This window comes from Somniosus microcephalus, chromosome 3 (genome assembly GCF_052327205.1).
Source record: "Somniosus microcephalus isolate GS21.2 chromosome 3, FLI_Smic_1.0, whole genome shotgun sequence".
Lineage (NCBI taxonomy): Eukaryota > Metazoa > Chordata > Chondrichthyes > Squaliformes > Somniosidae > Somniosus > Somniosus microcephalus.
In genome coordinates, this window is record NC_140989.1 from 292,687,212 (window position 1) to 292,711,800 (window position 24,589).

Genomic DNA, 24,589 nt, shown 5'->3' on the forward strand with positions numbered 1-24,589 from the left:
CATTTGCTTTCTGTACCTGCATGTTAACTTTCTGTGATTCGTGTACAAGGACACCCAGGTCCCTCTGAATACCAACATTTCCCAGTCTCCCACCTTTTAAAAAATATTCTTTTTTATTTTTCCTACCTAAGTGGATAACTTCACATTTCTCCAAATTATATTCCATCTGCCATGTTCTTGCCCACTCACTTAACCAGTCTATATCCCTTTGCGACCTCCTCACAGCTTACTTTCCCACCTAGCTTTGTATCATCAGCGAACTTGGAATCATTACACTCGATCCCCTCATCTAAGTCATTGATATAGATTGTAAGTAGCTGTGGCCCAAGGACTGATCCTTGTAGCACCTCACAAGTTACAACTGCCAACCCAAAAATGACCATAAATGTTGTAATCCTCAGTTAACATCATTTATATTCATGATCAGCAAAAACGCAATATAGATTACGGATAGGCTCTTCTGTTATTCTTGATAAATATATGTATTTTTCCTTTGTTATAGGCCAATGGACACAACTTTATACATATGGAACATGAGAAGGCAGTCTCGCTTCTTAAGAGTTTCCAGAACACAGTGGATCTGATAATCCAACGGGAGATTCTAACCTAGAACTTTACTGATTTTTCTGTAGAAAAATGTTTAACGTAAGATTAAAATCCTTTACTGCAGCTTCCTGTGTGAGGAAAGCCAGGCAATTTTTTTTCCAATTTTTTTGCCAATTGCTGGACCAATGGCAACACTTGTGCCAAACTTATTACTAAGATACTTATCTGCCAGTATTACAATGTTTAGTATTTTATCTTCACAAATTTATCATTTATGAGATTGATGTTTATGTGGTGACTTTACATCCTGTCAGCTAGAGGCTGTGAAATGGCAGGTCATTTGGTGCAAATATTATATATATATCATTCATTCATTCAGAGTGGATTTTTGTTAAGTACCTGAGCACCAAAAGCACATATGCTCTTTAGGAATTGCACCACCATTAAACACTGCCTCAAACTTGTATATGCCTTTTTTTTGTAAAAAGCAAAAATGCATCAACAAATGCAGTGAATTGTGTACTGACAAATTTAAAGCTATTTTCTTATCAATTAATATCTGAAAGAGAATTTGGACATGAAGGAGGGTTCAACAAATGATGTTATCTGTTCCATGAAAACCAATCCAAAAAATGACTATAAGGTAGGAATTATAAGATGCTTTAATGAGACAAAAAAGCATCCTCCTAGCTTTTCTATTGCCTTTCTTTATAAGAAATACTTAAAATGGAAGGGAAGTCAGGGCAGGGGAAAATGGAGTTTTCATTCAACTACTCCATTGTTTTTTCAAAAATAACTGATAAAAATGTTTAAAAAATAAAAACACTTTTTAATCAATATATTATTCATGAGCAGACAATGGGTCGAACTCTAAACAAAAAATTTCCCCGTTAGACTTTCCTCCCCTTTAACATTTATGAGAAAGTTGGATTTAAGCTGCGTGTGCTACACAGAACTTGCCACCCTCACCATGCACAGGTGTATACACCACAATTGAAAGTATACCCCTTTCTTCTCCCTCCCCCATACTGACATATGCACAGCCCAACACCAGAACTGAAAATATACCCCTATCCCTATGGGTTTTCACTATAAATGTAACATAAGCAAAAGCTTGCCCTGATCCTGCAACTGCCCTTCGATGTGGTCTGTATACCTCCAGGGAAGAAAAGGCACCAGTGCAAAGTCTCAAGTTTGCCTCATTTCACCTGTGGTTGGACTTAAACAGTCAACAGATATATAAATGATATAGCCCATAGACTGATCTCACTGGAACAATTCTGGGCTCTTTAGGCAGGAGCAGACAATGACTGAGACCATATGCTTTGTACTTTAAAGATATATTTGGCGGTAATGTTAGTTATATGTTGTACCTCAAGCATGTTACTATAAATATTGCATCCATTCTCTTTCATTTTATTTTTTTAAAACCTTTGCTAACATGTTCTGGTCAGTGAATGTTCCTTTGAATTTATGATGATGGGAGCATCCATTAACCCTTTGAGAGTTGGAGTGTCATTTTACATTTTAGAAAACATGTTGTTTGATACTATATGTTTCTTTATTTCTGCTGTATTATTCAATTATAAAAATATGTTCTGATTTCAGCAGATGACTTAGAATTTTGCAAGTTGTGAAAGTTAGTGCTCAAAGGGATTAAACTTGAATGATCCATACATTTTGCAGAGCTTAGCAGCTCAATACATAATTGAAATTCTAATTAGACTTTTTGACAAGTGCCAATTTATATTGTAGTACCTGAGATTTAATAACAAATGTGAAATTTTGTGAAAAAGAGAAATATAACAATTTTTAAAACTCCTCCTCCAGCAGGATAGAACAGGATTAGTGATAGGAAACTGGGGGACATTTATTTATAGTGTATCTATCAAGTATTCCCTATGTAAATCACTCAATTTATAATCTATTAAAATTAATATGCAGTATATACAGTCAGGTAGTATGATATGCAAAATATGTTGCAAAACAAACCCAAAATTAACCCTTCCGGCCACTCCCATTGCCATGGGCAACTGGTTTTGTAAATTTTCAGCTTACTTACTGAGACACTGAAATGAACACTAATGTTATGGTAAGAAAGATACTCAAACACCAAGAATAGCTTTATTACTGTAATATTAAGCCAATACTATTAAATTAAATACTAAGCGCACAATTTAAGTAAAACATTTATATTTTTGCCTTGTTGCCACTTTTTTCCCCACATTCTCCATCTGTTCCCATTTTATTCTTTTAAAACTGACCCGTAACCATTTATTAAACATAATATAACCCATCCTATCCTAAAAGATTTAAATCTTTTATAGACCTATTTTCTTTATTCTGGCTCCCATTCTTCATTTTGGCAACTAGGTAATTTATTAATGTGCCAGAAGACTTGTAGCCTGACAGTGCCTGGACAGATAAAAATAAAATTGCGAGGGGGTGGGGGGGAATTAAAATGTGTTGTCCAAGAATGAAAATAAGATCAATCTATGTAGTTGAGAACGAAATGCAGTAGTATTTAGTTTTTCACATTACCAAACCTAGTGTGCAATATTGCCTTCAATGTATGAAGCTCCTGTAGCTTCAGAATTCCACCATTACTACGGTGAAGTGATTCATCCATATTGGAACATCTTTTTTTATTCAGTACCCACCTACACAGCTTCTAATAAATCAAGTATCTCTGGCTTTTTGTTTTGCTTTTGCCAATTTTCTCCCCTCTTCTGAAGATGTAATGGGCTCAAGTCCTCCACCTCCATTTTAACTCCACTAACGTACTGTACACCAAAATGCACTTTTTTATAAGGTTAAAATTATGCTAGAATGTGATAAATGCCCTCAAAAGTTACTCAAAATTAATTGGCTCAAAATACTTTTTTCATTTCAAGATATGTTTAAACAGAAGTACAATTTGAAGCATCTCAATTACTTTTGTTGTTTAGAACTCTGTGACTGAACAATGGTGTCTTTTGTTATTCCACATTCCCGTTTATGCTCTAATATAGAGTTCTTTCTTCCTGTTTTAATACTGCACTTGTTAATCACCAACTTCTAACTGAAAGCCAAAATTCCAACCAATATCTTGCTTGGGGGCTATTATGAGGAATGTTGCAACACTACACCACAGAGTAATGGCGCATTTTCTGTGCCTGTGACTCTCCACATGGTGAACTCCAAATTTCAATCATACCATGATTGGTCATTGGAAAATGGAGGCAAGGCACTTCCCCACAGGAAGAGTGGAAATAAAATTAAATGATCAATTTGTACAAGTAGATTTTTTTCACTTGCTGTTTGGAAGCTGTGATAAGACGGCCTTCAAATAGCAGTCTCTTCCTGGAGAGTAAGGAAAGAGAAGGGAACAGTACCGAATCTTAGCTCGGTCAACTTCCCAAAGCTGGGCAGGCTATGAATGGAGTTCTCAAAGTGCATGAGGCAGCACATCTGTTGAGGACCATGGATAAAGGGGAGTCAGGAGGCAAATGACTCATGGGTCACATCATGAGTACTACTGGTATTACAGAGCAGGTTGCATTGTAACAATGAACCCTTATGTAAATGCAGCTTTGTTGATGTACAAGAAAAATTGCCACTTTTGTATGTGTCAAAATTCCTGAGAAGAAAAATTATGGTAAAGTTTAGTCTCTAACTGCAGTATTTTGTAAATAATTGTCAACAATGACATTTAAATAACTTTTAATCATTTAGATTGTGAATGTAAACATCTGCTTCTGCAGTCAAAAATATTTTACTGGACTTGAAAGCTGCTTTGTTTATGTGCAAAAAGAAAAAAACTTTACAAGATTTTACAGTTTTTAGTTTCAGACTATAGTGAAGTTGACAAACTTGTTTGTTCAAATGCACATGTAAGTCTAATCCTTCCGATTTTATTTATGTATTGACACTATTTTATTGGTACAGTGTATATTCTGTGTTCAGAATGCATTTTGCAGATTCTGTATGTACATATTTGGAGAAATTTTACCAGAGATTAAAAGAAACCAAGCTACTCATTTCCAATGTGGGTGCAAAGTATAACAGAGCTATTTTTCGGCTTTGAAATTCTGGGACTTTTTCTGTATTAAAAAAAGTGTTTGAATAATGTATGAAGTCTCTTTAATGAACAAATGTTAATTTAAATTGTCACACACTTGTAAATAATACCTCTTGCTAAATGGATTTATCATGCCAATGCTGTATTGCATAAGTCTCATTACTGAATTTCATAGTCTGTTTTTTTAACTCCCAATTTTTAGGTTGAATTAATGAATTCTTTATGTACTAATGCTATCGTCAAAATATAAAACTGTGTTAATGATTTGCATTTCTGGAGCAGCTAATAGTGATTTTTGTTTATTGTCAAATCACATCAGAATTGATAGCTTTCATAAGAACAAAAATTCTGGTTCAGGTTTGAAGGGTTGATGCGGCGATGAGCCAGAGAAACTACTTGTCACTTCTGCCAAACAACAACATGATATTTTCTGACAAAGTGCATCATTGCCCTTATCCAATAGCTGTCGCTAAATGTACTGCATGATGTGGTACTAGGCACTACAGACCATGAAGATTGCATGTTTGATCCCAAGTTTGTGTCTGAGATTACCTAATCTCAGCCAGGCCAGTGTTGGGGTACTACAATAGCCTTCAAAATCACCCACCCCCCAAAAAAAAAATATTAGCCAGGATTTCTGTCCTGATCCTGAAATCAGCTTACTCTGCAGACCAAGGATCAAACCTGAGACTTTTCTGGTGTGTATGGCTCAATACACCATGTGATGCAGTTACCCAAATTATTAGTATAACTCAATATTGAAGTCTTTAATGTCAGTTATATCAGGACATAACACTAGTATGAAAAACACAAATATTTTGTTCTATACTTAAATCCCTAAAAAAAATTCATTTGTATCATAGAAGTACATACAGCCACAAAAATTACATTGTAATGAAATTGCAGTTGAAATGAGATTCATTTATACAGTTTATTTGTTCTGATATACTTGGCATGCTTAATTTCAACACAAGAGCATTGCACGGAAAGATCAGCAATTTACAAAAAGGTGCAGAAAACAAAGTTGCTGTTTCAGAACAAAAAACCTTTTTGTAAATCAAGCAATTGCATAACTTGATAGCACTGAATTACAATTTCAAACGCAACCTACAAAGTACAGCTACATAAGAAAATTGTCACCAGTCACCTCCAAACCTAAAGATAGTAATGGCTCGGATTTTGCGATCAGCAGTGAAGTGATGGCGCTCGCCACTGACCTCAAAGAAAGCTGCCCACAAAGATCTAACCATCTCTGAGGCGTGGATTTCCCCTTGCCAGACGTTAATTTCATTCTGGCGCCATGTATAGGGGATCTCCGGCATCCAGCTGTGATCAGTGTTGTCATCAAGCAGGCTAAGCAGCCAAACACATTGAAGAATTCTCACAGAAGGCAAACCGGGGTAAAAAGCACGGATTATTCTTCACTTTTTAATCATTTTACAGCATGCAAAATAAAAATTGGGACATGCACATGGGATTACAGTAGAAGTTGAAATATCATAAACAAACTTAAAAAAAATTCTTTTAAAAATCTATGGGAATTTTTATAAGGGAAAAATTTGACATGCCACAAACATAAAATTAGTTTTTCAGAGCCAGAGAGGTTGTTCAGCAGTAATTATGACTTCATACGCCGTTAAAAATCCAATTACACCTCATTCAACAAGGCTTAACTTTTTCAGGAGTTTTTACAGTGAGATTAGATGGTAAAAAGTGGAAGTTCACATCAATTCAAGTGATTTGTAAGATTTTCATCTGCGAGGACTTCAACAGTGCACCCTGTAGAGGAGCAGGGAATCACTGACAGCAACTTCTGGATTTCCGCATTTAACTGCGCATGTGCAGATGCCAGAAGTTGCTGATAGTTTCACAGAGTAATGACAGCAAACGCGTCTGACAGTCATTACAACCACAAATTCCGGGCCACCGTTTATTGAAGAATGGCAGAGATCAGTACTGGAAGACATTAAATCTTTCCAATTTTCCACTAAAACAGGCATTAGGTGGACTGGAATTTATTTGTAAGTTGGATGAATCAAGCAACACATATTATATTAGGTTGCCAATAATGTTTGAGCAACATTGGCAGTTTACAAAAATTATCTGGCATTATCACTACACTAGGGTGTATCAAAGAAAGGCTTGGTCCCTGGAACAGTATTCAGAATGCTGCTGTACAGCTGGCATGTTGAGCAGAAGAGTTTTAAGCCTTTTCAATAACCAGAAAAAACTTTGTAACTGCCAGACCTCACTGTGCCAAACTGTGCATTTACTGCACTTTCATATAATTCTGATCAACTTCCTCAACAGAAGCCAGTCTCAATAACTGAACACAAGCACAGTTGCAACCAATGTTCCCTCTAATTTCTTTTTTTGTGCGTGATCCTTTTAAATTGCTGTGCGGCCCTTTCAAATTTTGCACGCGTGGTTTTTACAATACGAAAGCAGGTTAGCGGCCTGCATGGGACCTCACAGACACTGCGCATTCGCACAGCCACGCACCTTAGAGGGAACATTGGTTGCAACTACACCTAGAGTTCAGTTGTTGAATTTCACAAACATCCAAAGGTACAAATCATTCTCATTTAGAATTCTGCTCCAGGATTGTGTAGGCATATCACCACACATAAAGTACCACGGTACAGTATGAATGTCAGAGTTTACAGTAACAGGTATTTTTTAGATGTGAAGTGAATATGAAATAGGCTTGCCGCTTTGAAGAGAATTAACTTCTATAAGACAATTAACAATCGTTTTTGAATACCAGCTAATGTAGCCAGTTGAATTGCCAAGATGCATCCAAAACTGATGTAAGCAACATAAGTCACACCAACATTTTAATTCTATGTTTTCAACTCTTGTTAGGTTATGGTTCAATGGGTGCTGGCAGCCCTAACCCATGAGGGGCACAACATCTACTTCCTTGGTTGAGATATGCATACTAAGCCCAAACTGGGGATTGAACCCAAGACCTTTAAGTCCAAAGTTAAGTAAGTTTAGTAGAACAGCACTGAATTTTATAGTCAAAAATGACAGCTATTCCTTTAAGGTTTACAATGGAATATTATGTATCAAATTTAAAAATAAGATTATTTCTCTTTATTCAAACTTTTCTACAAGTTAATCTTTCTGTGGGTCTATGTTTTCAACAATAGAAAAGTATTATTCTCCTTTCAACCCTTTTTCCCCTGAACACATTGACTCCTTTACTGGGTGCAGGTCTCCCTTTAGTATTTATATGAGAGCCTGGACAGTGAGTGTTACCAAGCTATTCATTCATGTAGGGCATCACAGCTAAGCCCAATTATGTCCACACCTTATGTTCACACACCTATATGCAGTTCTAGTGGGACCCAATAGATAGCAATCAGGAGCAGGAAGCCTGGTTTTCTTAACCTGGGGCTGTGCAGTCAACTGTTGCATCTCTACTTCTATCCTTACACAGATCAACTAACTCAGCACAGGCTAGGGAATGAACTTAGAGCATTCCTGGTCTTTATGGCTCAGAGATGATAATGTTACTTTTAGCTAATGGGAAATTAACAAGTACAGTCAGATCGAGTACAAAATAAATTGCAATACACATCAAGCAATATCTGATTTTTTTTTAAAGTTAAAACTGGATTTTAAAGACTTGGAGAGAAAAAAAGGCAGCAGGGTTCACAAAAAAGCCGAGTCCCACTGACTGGAAAATTTGCACACACACGTCACAAGCGGTTTATTTCTATCCTAATGCATTTTCCATTTATACAAACACATTTGGCTCAAAACTTTTTTAAAATAAGTTTTTACAAATTTCAAGGAATAACTGCCCAACACAGATCCAGTAAGGCATTATAGATTGAAACGATATGTAACGTGAAGCATCCAAAACTGGCAGAATACAGCAAAAGAAAAAAAACTTTGAATCACAAAAAAATTTTAAAGAACAGAGCATATTTCAAAACTGGTACTCCCCAGCCACAGATTTACATAGGAATATGGCTTAAGATATTTCAGGAATGCAATGTACAAAAAAATTAGAAACACTTCTGTCCTGATAGTTTCAGAAAAATGTTCGAATAATAGTTCAGTGGCGGAATAAACCAGCAATATACACGTGCTACATTAAAAGGATTCAATCATGTGCTGCAGTGAAGAACACATCATTTTGGCATGCAATGCAAATGTGTTGAGAACTTATACCCAAGTTCAATGAAAGGTGATACCCAGACAATAATTTCTTATTCAGATAACTCATGTACACTATATTCAACCTGCACTGAAATCAGGCCACTGCAGTCAGCTTTTAACCTGTAAATGCAAAGGTAATCTAGAAAACACAGAAATAGATTGACACTATGGAACAAATTAAATTTTCCACCAAAACTCCCAAATGCTTTATCCTGATTAGACTGTTAAACAGTTTTAACCTTTAGAAGAGTAATCCCCCTTCTCCCAGGCACAGATTTATGTAGGAATGCGGCTTCTAAGATATTCCAGGACTGCAGTCGTTCCTCTGGCCAAGATAGCTGCCCTTGGATTGCGAAATGGGTTTCCTTCAAGGAGGAGAGTTCTACAATGAAAGACAAGAAGGCATACACATTTGTAGACAAGAAAATATACACTTCACAGTCAGATGTGTTCTTATTATATAACATACTATGGAACTCATGGGGGTGGGGGAAGAGAAGAGGAAAAACTCTGGTACAAGGAGATCCAATTGGAAAAATAACTGAAAAAGGCAGACACAGGAAGGTGAGCAGGAAATCTGCTTCCAAGATTTACTCAGCTGCTAGGAGACACACAACAGTGTCAGGTTCTATTTGCAACTCCTCAGCTAACGAAGCAGTCCGTGCCAGCATGCAGCAAGACCTGGACAACATTCAGGTTTGGGCTGATAAGTGGCAAGTAACATTCGCAACATACAAGTGCCAGGCAATGGCCATCTCCAACAAGAGAGAGTCTAACCACCTCCCCTTGACATTCAACGGCATTACCATCGCTGAATCCCCCACCATCAACATCCTGGTCCATTGACCAGCCACATAAATATTGTGGCTACAAGAGCAGGTCAGAGGCTGGATTTGTGCAGCGAGTGTCTCACCTCCTGACTCTTCAAAGCCTTTCCACCACCTACAAGGCACAAAGTGTGATGGAATACTTTCCACTTACCTGGATGAGTGCAGCTCCAGCAGCACTCAAGAAGCTCGACACCATCCAGGACAAAGCAGCCCGCATGATTGGCACCCCATCCACCACCTTAAACATTTATTCCCGCCACCACCAGCGTACTGTGGCTGCAGTGTGTACCATCTACAAGATGCACTGCAGAAACACGCCAAGGCTTCTTCAACAGCACCTCCCGAGCCCGCAATCTCTCCCACCTAGAAGGACAAGGGCAGCAGCTACATGGGAACACCACCACCTCCAAGTTCCCCTCCAAGTCACACACCATCCTGACTTAGAAGTATATCGCCGATCCTTCATTGTCGCTGGGTCAAAATCCTGGAACTCCTTACCTAACAGCACTGTGGGAGTACCTTCACCGCGCGGACTGCAGCGGCTCAAGGCAGCAGCTCACCACCACCTTCTCAAGAGCAATTTGGGATGGGCAATAAATGCTGGCCTTGCCAGCGACGCCCACATCCCATGAATGAATAAAAAAACAATGGCTTAGCAATCTCAGTCACCTTTGATTTTACCTCCCTGTGCAGAAGTGCTTGGATCCTTACTGCATACGTCATCACAGAAACTGGCAACTGGGATTGGGAAGTCAGAGATGGGGAGACCTATGGGTGTAAACTCAAGACCTACTAAGTGATATACACATTTGAACTCCAATTCACTGTGCTACCACATTATCCATACTGAGGAGTGCACTGAAGTTGGTCTTATTCGATCAATCCCACTTGCATATTTCATATAGACAGCCGCTTAAGTTTCATATTCTAAGTTTTTGAAAAATGCTCCTTTAATTTTTAAAGTTTTCTCAAATAAATTCTACAAGCAGTAGAGATTTAAATGCAGATGCAAGAGAAAGAACATATTTTTGTTATTTGATTTGCTTCCTTTTAACTAAAATTTGTACTTTGCATCATTTATCCTTTATTGATAACTCAATTATGCTAATAATTTACTTGATGTGAACCCTCCAAAAATGACCATGGCGCTTTCGAATTCTTGAAATAGATTAGACAAAGTTTAAAAAAATTATATTTTGTAACCAAATGCCATCATTAACTATACGACCAGATAATTATCTATAAATATTCTATAAACTGCATCACATAAATTTCATTTCACACTACAAGAGTCTCTGGAATTAATCAAGCAAATATTTTGGTGCAATTGATTGACTGATGCCCCATTGCTGAAATCAATATCCAGCAGATCCATCATCATTGGTGTGCTGTGGCTGCAGTATCCACTATCTACAGGATGCACTGCAGCAACTGACTGAGATTACTGCGACAGAACCTCCCTTCCCTGTGCTCTTTACCACAGAGAAGGTCAAGAGCAGCAATGTTGTGGGAAGAGAATCACCTCCAAGGCACACACCATCTGACTTGGACATATATTGCCACTCCTCCATCATTACCGAGTTAAAATCCTAGAATTCCCTACCTAACACCATGGTCAAGAAGAAAGCACCTTCCCAGGGCAACTAGGGAAGAGCAAAAAGTACAGCCTTGCTAGCATCACTCACATCCAAGAAATAATAAACAATGGCCCAGAAATTTGGGTCTCCACGGGTGAGTATGCACGGGGTACTCACCTGTAGGCCCGATGGTCGTGCTGGTTTCCTGCATGCACTGCACATGCACGGGAAACCGGCACTTCCGTTCCTCTGAACGAAGGGGTTCAGAGGTCGAACGCGTGCGCGGGGGAGGCTGCGCGTGCGCATCAAACTTAGTTTTTTTTTTATACAGGTTTCTCCGGGAACGTAAGCCTGCAGAATTTAGAAATGTAAAAAGCAGGCGTAAGGCCTGCTTTTTACAAGGTAAGTGGTGAATTAATTAAAATTAAAACATTTTTTCCACAGGTTTATTATTTTTAAATACTTTAAAGCAAGGTAAGTTTATTTTTAGCCTCGTTAGAATATAAAATTATTTTTTTCAAAAATTTAAATTATTGTTTAAAATAGTTATTTCATGTAATTTATAGTTTATTTAAAAATGATGTTTTTTAAAAAATTATTTGAAGGTTTAGTGCTATTTTGGGGCCGTAGTATTTATAAGTCTTGACAGCACTTCCTGTCAGACTTATGAATGGAGCATTCCCTGCTCCGATTGACTGCCCATGGCCCACGTGATCCCAGGGGACGCTTCGAACTAACTGCGCCCCTGGGATACGCAAGCACTGCGCGCCGGCAGCTGGACCAGGCCCCGGATCGGAATTCCACGGGGCCCTACAGCTCAACGGCCGGCGCGCAAGGTAAGTGCAGGTCGGGGGCTTGCACCCGCGGGAAGCCCCCGACCCGAATTTCTGGGCCATTAAAATAAATTGCCAGGTATTTCAATCCCCAAAAACTACAAAAGTACTGTATAAGCAAACAGCATTGAGTGGGAGCATCTGGTGAATCTAACATGCATTTGTACCATATTGTCAGCTTGTGAACCAACCAAAACCATATCAACAAGTGTATAAATTTAGCAGCTTGAATTGCAATTCTATCTTTTTATCCATTTCAAAAGTATCTTTTTAATTACCATGTCTTTGTATCTCAATTGTGTCTTTTACAACCATATTTTACCTTTTTAAAGTGCAGCAAGAACCAACAGTTACAGCATAAAATAATGGTAATGCTAAAAACAGATTAGCTGGACCGATATAATCTATACTGTAAAATCATTTTTTATTACTGTGAAGAAAATTAATTTTACAATATTTGCAAGTATTTACCTTAAGTTTATGCAGCACCCCAGCTCCAGTGGGATCTGCATTAGGTCATTGTTCTGCATGTCCAGTGTGGTCAGTTTGTCGAGCTCCATTAGCTGGGTAGCATCAATTGACCCAACCTGATTATTACTGATGAGAATAGTTTCCAGTGCTGGGGCATGGTATAAAGCATCAGGGAACTCCTTAAACCTGAGGACAGAATACAAAACTTGTGCACAGGAAATCAAAAAACAAATCCCAGCTTATACAATAAATTGTGTATTTATGAAAGTTTTTACTGTTGCGTTTGAAAGAGCAAAATGCCAAAAAGTAACTAATGTTTTACTGATTTGATATACAGACCCAGCTTAAGCAATTTACACTTAATTCAACTCTCAGCAGTTTTTAAGTAACTGACCAGATCTTACTCAATTACCAAGACCAATATTTTTGAACCTGGTTCCCCCGACGGTTGGGCTTTCTTACTACAGATTTAGTATAGCATTACAGTAGCATTTAAAAAAAAAAATTATAATAAGCAGATCTTGTTGCTCACAAATGCTACAAGCAAGCATTCCAGCACAAGTTGCATTTCTATAGTGCTTACTGCATACAGATGTTTTAGAATGCTTTACAGGGTAGTGGATAGTGAGTGGGCACCAAGCCATGGGGAGGGGGAGAGTGGGTCGGATTGGGGCAAAAGTATGATTCAAGAGAAGAGTCTTACAGATGTTTTTAAAAGGCAGGGCAGAGCTGTTAAGGTGGAGATGCTGAGGCAAGGGGTTCGAGAGGATGCAGGAAAGATGGTTGAAGTGGCAGCATAGATTGGTGAGAGAAAAAAATGGGAAATGAGGAGAACAGTTTTGGAGGGCAGGAGCGTATGCAGGGATGTCGTGCTGGAGGAAATCACAGGGGGGGGGGGGGCGGCGAGGACGTAGAGCGACTTGAAGGTGAGGTCGTGAATCCTAAAGTCAAATCTTTGGGATATAGTAAACTAGGGGAGTTTGGCAAGATCAGCAGTGATGGAGATATTTGCCTCTGTGTGGTTGAAGCCATGGGCTGTGATATTCTGGATGAGATGTAGTTTATAAATGGTCCAGTAAAACAAGAAATCTAGCCACAAAGTGATAAGAAGGTGGATTAGGATTTAGGCAGCAAAGGATGAGAGGCAAGGGCAGAAGTGGGCTATGTTGTAGCAGTATAATCAGTCTCGGTGACAGATCGGATGTGGGAGAAGCATCTAAGCTTGAAGGCAAAGCATTCATCAAGATTTTATACTTCTAGAATGAGCTGGAGGTGGCAACTGGTCAAGTTAAGGGGGGGTCACATAAAGTGTTTGTGGGAGCTAAAGAGGATTGACTTAGTTTTGTCTACATTAAGTTGGAGGAAGTTTTGGCTCATGTAGGTCTCAATATCACATATGCTGTTGAAGACAGCACCAACAGTCGCTGGATCAATGAAGGAGGTGACAAGTTAGAGCTGGGTGTCATCCGCATACCTGGGGCGCGAGGCAGCTAGCGCCCGGGCGCGGCGAGACCTGCGCCTCTCGCGAAATTGAGCAGACATTTAGCGGCGGCGCTAAACTGCAACGCCCGCTCAGCTGCGCGCGCAGATCGAGACGTCATTTCATGGTGCAACGCCCTTGGGGCGCCCCGAACCGGAAATTCAGTGGCGCCCCCCTCCTTTCCGCCTGTCGCTCCCAGTCGTTGTGGGGCTGGGGGGGCGCTATTTAAAGGGGGCTCTTCCTGGCTTCTTTGTGGTAGCCATTTTTGGACCACTCCTTCTGTGAGAGAGAGATTTGCAGAGAGACAAAGGGAGAGAGCTTTCTGCATTGAGTCAGCGCTCGCAGAGGTACTTTTGGCTTTTGACCAGAACTTTGTACTTGGTTTGCTTTTTCACTGGCATAACCTTGAGTGGCCACATACTATGGGGGCTGCAATGGGTGGGAACGTTGGGCTTCTCCATTACATTGAGAGGGCTCAGAGACGCCGAGAGAGAGTGCCAATCATGGCCAGACGGAGGAGGGCCAACAGGCGTCGGCACACGAGACCTTACCGTCCCAGGGTTTTCCGCCAACAGTTCTCATACCTTAACATGTCTGAAAAGCAGTGTTTTCGGAGGCTGCGATTCAGCAGGGAGGTGGTCACTGAGCTCTGCCACCTGCTTCAGCCAGATCTGCAGCCTCAACTGAGGAGCAGGATGTCTCAGTCGGTGGCAGTGAAGGTCACAGTGGCTCTCAACTTCTATGCCACCGGCTCCTTTCAATCCGCTACTGGGGACATTGCCAATATCTCCCAGTTCGCGGTGCATTGCTGCATCCATCAAGTCACGAGTGCCCTCTTTAAAAGGAGACATCAGTACATTTCCTTCCCACATGACCCCGGACAAGCAGCAAGAGCGCGCAATCGGATTTGCAAGAATAGTGGGCTTCCCCATGGTCCAGGGCGCCATTGACTGCACGCATGTGGCTTTGCGGGCGCCACAAGAGAATGCCGAGGATTACCGCAACCGGCAGGGGTTCCATTCGTTGAACGTCCAGTTGGTCTGTGACCACAGACAGCTGATAGTCGCTGTCAATGCCCGCTTTCCAGGCAGCAGCCACGATGCCTTCATCCTGCGCCAGACTTCTGTGGCAGACCTTTGAGGCCCCGGCTCACCCAGGAGGCTGGCTTCTCGGGGACAAGCGCTATCCTCTATGCACCTGGCTGATGACCCCGCTCCGTTCGCCCAGCACCCCTGCTGAAGAATGATACAATGAGAGCCATCAAGCGACCAGGAACATCATTGAGCACACAATTGGCGTGCTCAAGCAACGGTTCCGCTGTCTGGACCATTCCGGGGGAGCCCTTCAGTACCCAGCTGAGCGAGTTTCCCATTTCGTTGTTGTGTGCTGCATGCTGCATAACCTGGCACTCCTCAGGACTCAGCCACTGCCACCAGACATTGGAGCACCAGCAGAGGAGGAGGAGGAAGAGCACCAAGACAGGAGGGAGGCACAAAGTGCAAGGGCCATCTGTCAGCGGCTTATAGCAAGTCGGTTCTAGGCTCCCTCTGAGGGAATGGCTTCTGCCATTCAAAGAACATGAATGGAACCGTGCCGCAACCCCTAAGCCAGTCAAGGCAACAAATACTTCAAAGAGCAAACATGCACATTCTAAATAAAGACGCTTCTTTATTTAACAAACTGTGTGCCCTTCCCGCATGACAAATAGAGAGAAACCCCCAAAAAAGCAGTCAGTCACATAACTGGCTCTCACAACCTGGAGACAATGAGCAAAACAGTAACCAAAAAATGACCACGATCCTCGGCCTTCAATAAAACATTTAACAGCATTTTGCCACACCTCCTACTTTTTGCCCTTGATCTGCTTCGCTTGCGAGATTCGCCCCTTCCCATCCTGCAGCTCCTCCGCAATGGGACCCCAGTAGTTGCAGCAAGGCTGGGGGAAGGCTGCTCTGCAGATGCCCTTGAGGGATGGCCTGGACCAGCTCTGGGCCTGGAGGGCCCGGCTGCTGACTGCTCCAACTCTGCGTGGGCGGCAGCAGTCTGTCCTACAGGTGGTGGCAGCTGCAGTGGAGAAGTGACAGTGTTGGCAGCAGGAATGCTGTCATCCTGACAGAGGACAGCAACTCCCTGGTCGGACGACACACTGGCACTCCCACGGGGCAGCACTGCAGCATGCAGAGCAATCTGCTGAAGCACAGACTGCTGACCTGCTGCGGCGCAGTGAGGGCCCCGGCAATTCGTGCCCGATCCAGCGAGGGTGGCAGCAGTCAGTGCTTGTGTGGCCTCAATCTGTGTCTGCATGAGACCAGCCACTGACTGCATTGCAGCACTAAGCACTTGCGTGGCAGCCACCTGTGCTGCGCCGAAGTCCTGGAGACTCCTTGCCTGTGCTGCGCCGAAGTCCTGGACACTCCTTGCCAGTGACTCAATGGATTCGGGCATCCTTGCCACTGCAGCCATGAGCTCAGTGTGCCTGTGCTCCGCCTGGGCGTTCATTTCAGCGAAGAGCCGCACCTCTTCTGCGCTCACTGTAGCAGGACTCGAGGCCAGACTCTCCCTCCGAGGAGAAGGCCGCCGAGCTTCCCTACCCCCCCCAGCGTTGCTGCAGCCCACTGGGCCCCGGAGCTTCACCCTCCTCAGACCATTCCCCCCTGCTCCCCTCCAGGGAAGACGTGTCCCCATTATGGCCATGGGCTGCCTCGGCTGAGGGTGACACTGATGGTCCGGCTTCCTCCTCGTCGTCGCCTTCAGAGTTACTCACAGTGGCAGCTTGAGGGTCCGCCTCCTCACCTGGCGAATCAGCATCTGAAAGCAGGGAGGTACAAGAGTGGCTTTAGCGTGAGGACAGGGTGGCAGCGAGGGAGGCATGAGTGCTGCAATGTACTGTATTGGTTCGATAGTGGCAAAGGATGCTGGTGTGAGGCACAAGTGGAAGGAGAGAGGTCAAAAAGGTGATGACCTTACCATTGCTGTCCAGAACGGGGTCGGCATCTCCAGTGGCGACGGGGCCAATCATCCAGCCTGCCATAATCCGCTGGGCTCGCTGCTCCAGATCGGTGAGGGCTTGAAGGTGAGGCCGGCCTCCCCCGGTCCGTTGCTGCTGCCTCCTGTTATGGGCCAGCTTGCCCTGCAAGAGAAAGGACGGGCTCCGAGTACAGTGTGAAGCCCTGATCTGGGCTGCACTGCCTCCCATGATCGAATAGCCCTTACAGTGTGAAGCCCTGATCTGGGCTGCACTGCCTCCCATGGTCGAATAGCCCTTACAGTGTGAAGCCCTGATCTGGGCTGCACTGCCTCCCATGGTCGAATAGCCCTTACAGTGCGTAAAGTGCTGAATGTGCATGTGAGTTTCGTGAAAGGCCCATAGGTGTTGGATGAGGGCTGGGCATTGGGGCTTTCAGGACCCTTTGGCCATAAGGTGAGGTGAACATGCAGGGATGAAGAGGATTCTGAAAAGGTACTCACCCTGACGACCCGAGTGAGGTCGTTGAACTTCTTCCTGCATTGCACAGGGGTCCTAGGCACCATGCTGCTGGAGGTCACTCGGTGAGCCACCTCCCTCCAAGCTTTGCGATAGTCGTTGGGCAGCGGCCTCCTGCCACTGTCCGGGAACAGGATAGATCGCCTGCGCTCCACCGCGCCAACCAGAACCTGCAAGGCCCCCTCGCTGAATCGCTGCACTTGCTCCCTGGCCCTCTCCATGGTCCTAGGCGTAAGAATGTGGCAGCAGGTCTGTCCAGGCCGAGAATCAGGGCTCCGATGCACAGGGTGTGGCTGCAATCCAAGATCAAACCTCCCCTTTAAGAGCTGACCGGCGCCAGCGTGTCTGCATGCAATCGCTAACTGGCCGCACCTGCGCTGCGCCCGCCCTCGGTGGTAGCGCCTCGCTTCTCAGGCTTAGCGCCTTAAGACAGTCGTGCAGCGCCTGGGGCGAAGCAGGTCAATCTAGCAGTAGGTGGCGATAATTTGCACCGGGCGCAAAATTTCACGCCCGCTCGATACTTACGCCCCAAACAGGGCGATACTGAATTTCTCCCCCTATAAGCCTCTCAAATTTGATGTTTGAGGTTGGGATGCAGGGCGTCTTAGAAGGTTGTCAAAAGAGACGATTTGTTGTGGGGAACAGGACTTGTGATATTCCTCCTCTCCAGGATGATCTTGGAGTAATATCACCATTAAGCCAAAATTAAGGAGCACAGCTCCTTCAAGTCTTATTTATGCAGGTATCCAACAGCTGCTCAGTTGCCATTGCTCTAGGTATCAAACTGATTTAAAGTTGCTCAGTTTAGACTACAGCACACAGGCAGCAAGAGAAGTATTCCTTATGGTATCAGTATGACATTTGCAGCCATCCTTGATATTTCCAATTAACGCCAAATCATGAGTAGTTTTGTGCACTGAAACTATAACCATTAAGACTTAACAGACTACCCAAAATCATTTCACATAGGTACATTACAACCAGCAGAATGAGATATTCACCCCATAGCTCAACGGGTAGCACCATCACCTCTGAGTCAGACAGAAAATTGTGGGTTCAAGTCCCACTCCAGAGGCTTGAGTACAAAAATGTAGGAATTAAACTACCTACTGTGCAGGATATCTACCCCGCAAGGTGCCGGGGGAAGGCCCCGAGAATCATTAAAGACGCGAGTCACCCCAGCCACAACCTCTTCGCCCTGCTCCCGTCCGGTAAGAGATACCGAAGCATACGGTCTCGTACCAACAGGTTTCGAAACAGCTTCTACCCCCAGGCCATAAGACTCATGAACGATTAATTTATTATTATTTATTACTGTTGTTTTATTATTATTACTGTCTTTCTATTAATATTTCTATTAGAATTTTTATCATTGTTATGCCATATTTATTCCAATGTTGGGAGGACTCGTAAAAATCAACATTTCATTGTGCAGTACACACGTCTGCTGCATATATGACAAATAAAATTGAATTGAATTGAACTGAATTGAATTGAATTGTAGGTTGACACTCCAGTGCAGTGCTGAGGGAGTGCTACACTGTCGGAGGTGCACATGGACACTGCTGTGAGCAATTTGGGAGAAAAATCATATGGCCCTTAAAAAAATGGTGTCATTTTCATTGTACACTTTTAATGATTAGTTATAAAAATATTGTAGATGAGGGAAAAAGGACTGTTTGACTGACAATCAAGCAGCGAACCGGGGCTGGCTGATGTGCTGGGAACAGTCGGTGAGGGAGTCGGGGGGTTGCGGGGGAAAGAGGGAGACTAGGGATCAGGTGATTGAGGTTCACGAGGACGGAAAGAGAGTGTGGGATGGGGACTAGTACTTCCTGCAGTGCCGGGATAGCAGCAGCAGTAACATGGTGAGTGGAAGCGGCGTTGAGAGAATTTTTATACAGAAAAAATACTTGTGTTGTGTTAGAGGATCTGTGGAATTTTTATAACATGGGAGTGGGGGGCTTCAGAGGTTGAGAACTCCTGTGCTAAACCACTACACCACCCTGCCCTCAGCCATACTTCTTGAAGCAATGAGAACAGGACAAACGTAAAGTAAATCCAGTTGTAACTGTCTAAACTGAAATCAGGGCAGGAACTGGAGAGGCAATGTTGATTATTAATCTGGCAAATTCATCTGTGCAATTTCACCAATGTACAAGCGAATACACTGCATTTACAAATCCAAGATAATGGATTGTAGCAACAACTGTTGTGCCACTGCTGAGTAAAAGACAGGGAATCCTTCACAGCACAAAGGAAAATCAGAGAGTACTGGATGGCTCATGTGCAACTTGTAGCAGCTGGCTCAGAGTGACACAGAATTTATGTTGGGTTTGTTTTAGAAAGTAATGGTGCACTAAAAAGCCACATTTTGGTTCTGAGCAGCTATACATAAAATAGCACTAGTGTTCATCTCATTGCTTTCTACAACAAACCAAAGGACATAGTTTTAGCATTTCAGACACAGTTCCAGTTTCATAATGCAAACCATTTCCAACAGACAAGATTCCCCATAATCCACCATTGGCATCAAAATGATTCAAAGTCAATCAGCAATTTTCTGCTAGGCCTTTATGTAAAACAATTGCCAACGATCGCAAAAGTTGTGTGAAATTTACAAGTGGATCAGTTCAAAAAGAAAGGTTTTGCTACAATCATAGAATAGTACAGCACAAAAGGAGGCCATTTGACCCATCGAGTCTGCGTGGGCTCTTTCGAAGAGCAATCCCACTCCCCCACTCTTTCCCCATATCCCTGCAATTTGCTCTCCTTCATGTATTTATCCAATTCCCTTTGAAGGCTACTATTGAATCTTTATCCACCACCCTATCAGGTAGAGCAATCCAAATCCTAACCACTCGTTGCGTAAAATAGTTTTCCCCTCAGGTCGAATCTGTTTCTTTAGCCAATCACCTTAAATCTGTGCTGCTCGTTATCGACCCTTCAGCCACTGGAAACAGTTTCTCTTTATCTAAATCCTTTGTGATTTTAAACACCTCTATCAAATCTCCTCTTAGCCTTCTCTGCTCCAAGGAGAATAACCCCAGCTTCTCCAGTCTATTCACATAACTGTACTCCCTCATCTTTGGAACCATTTTAGTAAATCTCTTCCGTACCCACTCCAAAACCTTGACATCCTTCCTAAAATGTGGTGCCCAGAATTGGCCCAGCTGGGGCTGAACTAGTGTTTTATATAGGTTTAGCATAACTTCCTGGCTTTTGTACTCTATGCCTTTAGTTATAAAGCCCAGGAACCTATATGCTTTATTAACTGCTTTATTAACCTGTCCAGTCACCTTCAAAGATTTGTGCGCAAGCACCCCAGATCCCTCTGTTCTTGCACCTCTTTAAAATTGTACCATTTAGTGTGTACGGTCTCTCCTCATTCTTCCTACCAAAATGTATCACCTCACACTTCTCTGCATTGAATTTCATCTATCATGTGTCCGCCCATTCCACTAGCCTGTCTATGTCTTCTATAAGCCAGAAGGTTATCTTCCTCGGTTTACTACACTTCCAAGTTTCATGTCATCTGCAAATTTCAAAATGATGCCCTGTACCCCCAAGTCCAAGTCATTAATGCATATCAAAAACAGCAGTGGTCCTAATACTGAACCTTGGGAAATGTCACTGTATACCTCCCTCCACTCCGAAAAACAGCCATTCACCACAACACTCTGTTTTGTAGCCCTTAGCCAATTTTGTATCCATGCTCCTATTGTCCCTTTTATCCCATGGGCTTCAATTTTGCTAACAAGCTTAGAATGTGGTACTTTATCAAATGCCTTTTGAAAGTCCATATACACATCAACTGCACTGCCCCATCCACCCGCTGTTACAGCATCAAAAAACTCAATCAGTCCTTGGTTTGCTTTTTTTTATGGCCTTGTTAACCTGTGTTGCTACTTTTAGTGATTTGTGTATTTGTACTCCGAGATCCCTTTGTTCCTCTAACCCACCTAGACTCGCACTGTCCAAGTAATAAGTGACCTCCCTATTCTTCCTACCAAAATGTAATACCTCACAGTTATGTGTTGAAATTCATTTGCCAGTTATATGCCCATTCTGCAAGTTTATTAATGTCCTCCTGAGTATTGACTATCCCCCCCCCCCCCCCCAACTTGGTGTCACTTGCAAATTTAGAAATTGTGTTTTTGATTCCAAAGTCCAAATCATTAATATAAAATGTGAACAACAATCGTCCCAGCACTGATCCTTGTGGGACACTACTACCCATGTGAATAGCTACCCTTTAACCCCTACTCTCTGCTTTCTGTCTTGAAGCCAGCTAGCTATCCATTCTGCTACTTGTCCCCTGACTTCGCATTCCCTGACATTATTCATTAGACTATTATATGGGGTTAAAAATTGAGTAGCGCCCCATTGGGGCTCTACGAGTCAATATCACGGCGCTATGTCCATCACGCCGCGGTACTGCAGGCCTCCTCTCCTTCTTAAAGGGGAGGGGCCTTGCGCAGCGCAACCCGGGGCCCAGCTGGGCCCCTGGGGATCGGGAGTGCCAGCAAAAGAGCCCACCACTCAAGAGAAGGGCAGGAGGCCAGCAACAAAAATGGCCGCCCCTCACCTCGCCTTTAAATTGCGCCTCCCCGGCCACAGGTAGGCCCCCCGACCCCGTCGGACATAGCGTCCGGCGAAGTCGGGGGGCGCTCCCGAAGATCGTGGCTGGCGGCACAGCGCCGCGGGGCGCTACCGCTAACCTCCCGCTGAATTTCGCGGGAGGTGTGGGCGGCGCCACGCCCGGGCGCTAGTTGCTTTGCGACCCGTTAGCGCCCTCTAGGCACTAACGGGAGGCGTAAAACAACCCAATTTTTCCCCCATGGTACCTTATCGAAAGCCTTTTGAAAATCTAGATAAATTAATTACTATTGTCTACACATCTCTGTTACCTCTTCAAAAAATTCAATGAGGTTGGTCAAGCAAGACTTTCTCTTTTGAAATCCATGCTGACTATTCATTATTATATATTTGGTTTCTAGATGTTCTTATATTTTCTCCTATAGTAGGGATTCCATTATTTTTCCTACCACTGATATTAAGCTGACTGGTCTATAGTTCCCTGGACATGTTCTAGCTCCCTTCTTAAATATAAGCATTATTATGTTAGCTATCCGCCAGTCCTCTGGCACTACACCTTTTTCTAGCGAATTATTAAATATGTGTAATGCCTCTGCTATCTCTTCCCTAGATTAAAAAAAAATGTGCGGATGTAATCAAGAGTTTTTTCCACTTTGAATTTGATTCGTTTATTTAATATAGCTTCTCTTTTTGTTTTAAATGCAGTTATTTCATTACTTATCTCATCATCCAATGTCATGTCGATGTGTTCTATCTCCCTGGTAAATACTGAAGCAAAATAATTATTTAATATTTCTGCCATCTCTCTATCACTGCCTGTGGTATTATCCTTAGTGGCCCTATTCCCATCCCGACCTTCCTTTTTTTTATTCATTTGCCTGTAAAATATTTTACTATTTTGTTTTATTTTCCTTGATAATTTAATTTCATAGTTCCTCTTTGCCTTCCTAATTGTTTTTTTTACTTTTCTCCTAATGTCTTTGTATTCTCCCTTATCATGCTCTCCCCTGCTGTCCATGTACTTAATATATGCCTCTTTCCTTACCCTCAATTTTTCCCTTATGTCTTTATTCATCCATGGTGTCCCATTAGTGTTTAGTCCATGCTTGTCCAAGTGGCTGTTAATTTTCGCCCAGATTATTGCTTCTAAAAGCTACTCCACCACCGACGTTAAACTGACTGGCCTGTAATTGCCAGGTTTATCCTTCTCCCCTTTTTTGAACAAGGGTGCAACATTTGCAATCCGCCAGTCCTTTGGCACCACCTCTCTATCTAAGGAGGCGTGGAAGATTGTGGCCAGCACCTCCACAATTTCTACCCTTGCTTGCCTCAGTAACCCAGGATGCATCCTATCTGGACCGGGTGACTTATCCACTTTTATTACCGCTAGCCTTTCCAGTACCTCCTCTTTATCTATTTTTAATCTCATCCAGTATCCCAGCAACCTCCTGGTTTACCATAGCTTTGGCAAAGTCCTCTTCCTTGATAACCAACAATGCAAAATACTCATTTAATACCTCAGCCATGTCTTCTGCCTCCACCAATAGTTATCCATTTTGGTCCCTAAATGGTCCTCTGACAGCACTTTTACTGTTAACATGCTTATAAGGAAGACCTTTGGATTCCCCTTTATGTTAGCCACCAATCTATTCTCGTACTGTCTCTTTGCCCCTCTTAGTTCCTTTTTCACTTACCCTCTACTTTTTATATTCAGCCTGATTCTCCCTTGTATTATCATCTGTCATACACTCTCTTTTTCTGCTTCATCCTACTCTCCAACTCCTTCATCATCCAGGGAGCGCTGGCTTTGGTTGCCCTCCCTTTCCCCCTTGTAGGAATGTACCTCGATATACCCGAACCATCTCCTCTTTAAAGGCCGCCCATTGCATTTTTGCCTGCCAGTCTCAAATTCCAATTTACCCGGACCAGATCCCTTTTCAATTTGCTGAAATTAGCCCTCCTCCAGTTATAAAATAAAAACAGAAAATGCTGGAAATACTCAGCAGGTCAGGCAGCATCTGTAGAGAAACAACAGTTAACGTTTCAGGTCAATGACCCTTCGTCAGAACCTCCTCCAGTTAAGTATTTTTATTCTAGATTGCTCCTTGTCCTTCTCCATAACTAATCTAAACCTTACGATACTATGATCACTATTCCCTAAATGCTCTTCAACTGTGACATTCTCCACTTGACACACTTCATTCCCCAGGACTCGATCCAGCAATGGGCAGGAAACATACTGATCAAGAAAATTCTCCTGAACCCACTTCAGAAATTCGTCCCATTCTCTACCCCATTCAATACTGGGGTAGTTAAAGTCTCCCATTATCAATACTCTGTAGTTCTTGCATTGCTCAGCAATTTCTTTGCAAATCTACTCCACTATCTCCTTCCCACTATTTGGTGGTCTATAAAATATGCCAAGTAGCATAATAGCTCCTTTATTGTTTCTCAAACACCAAGCAAGTAGTGTAATAGTATCTTTATTGTTTCTCATCACAAACACTCAGGACTGTATAGCTAGAACAATCAAAAT

General features: G+C 42.7%; 2 protein-coding genes across 2 annotated transcripts in view; one reads left to right on the top strand and one right to left on the bottom strand.

Annotated features, from left to right (window-relative positions):
• Positions 1-4,884, top strand: part of lrrc7 (leucine rich repeat containing 7) — a 377,242-nt gene extending 372,358 nt beyond the window's left edge. The window contains exon 23 of the mRNA XM_085982772.1: positions 503-4,884. Coding sequence (XP_085838898.1) covers positions 503-610 — 108 coding nt within the window. The 3' untranslated portion in view covers positions 611-4,884. The remainder of the gene's footprint in view (positions 1-502) is intronic.
• A 474-nt stretch (positions 4,885-5,358) lies between these two features.
• lrrc40 (leucine rich repeat containing 40) overlaps positions 5,359-24,589 on the bottom strand; it is a 108,222-nt gene continuing 88,991 nt past the window's right edge. Inside the window, exons 14-15 of the mRNA XM_085982771.1 lie at positions 12,491-12,676; positions 5,359-9,161 (exon numbers count right to left, since the gene is read on the bottom strand). Of these exons, the coding sequence (XP_085838897.1) occupies positions 9,056-9,161; positions 12,491-12,676 (292 nt within the window). The 3' untranslated portion in view covers positions 5,359-9,055. The remainder of the gene's footprint in view (positions 9,162-12,490; positions 12,677-24,589) is intronic.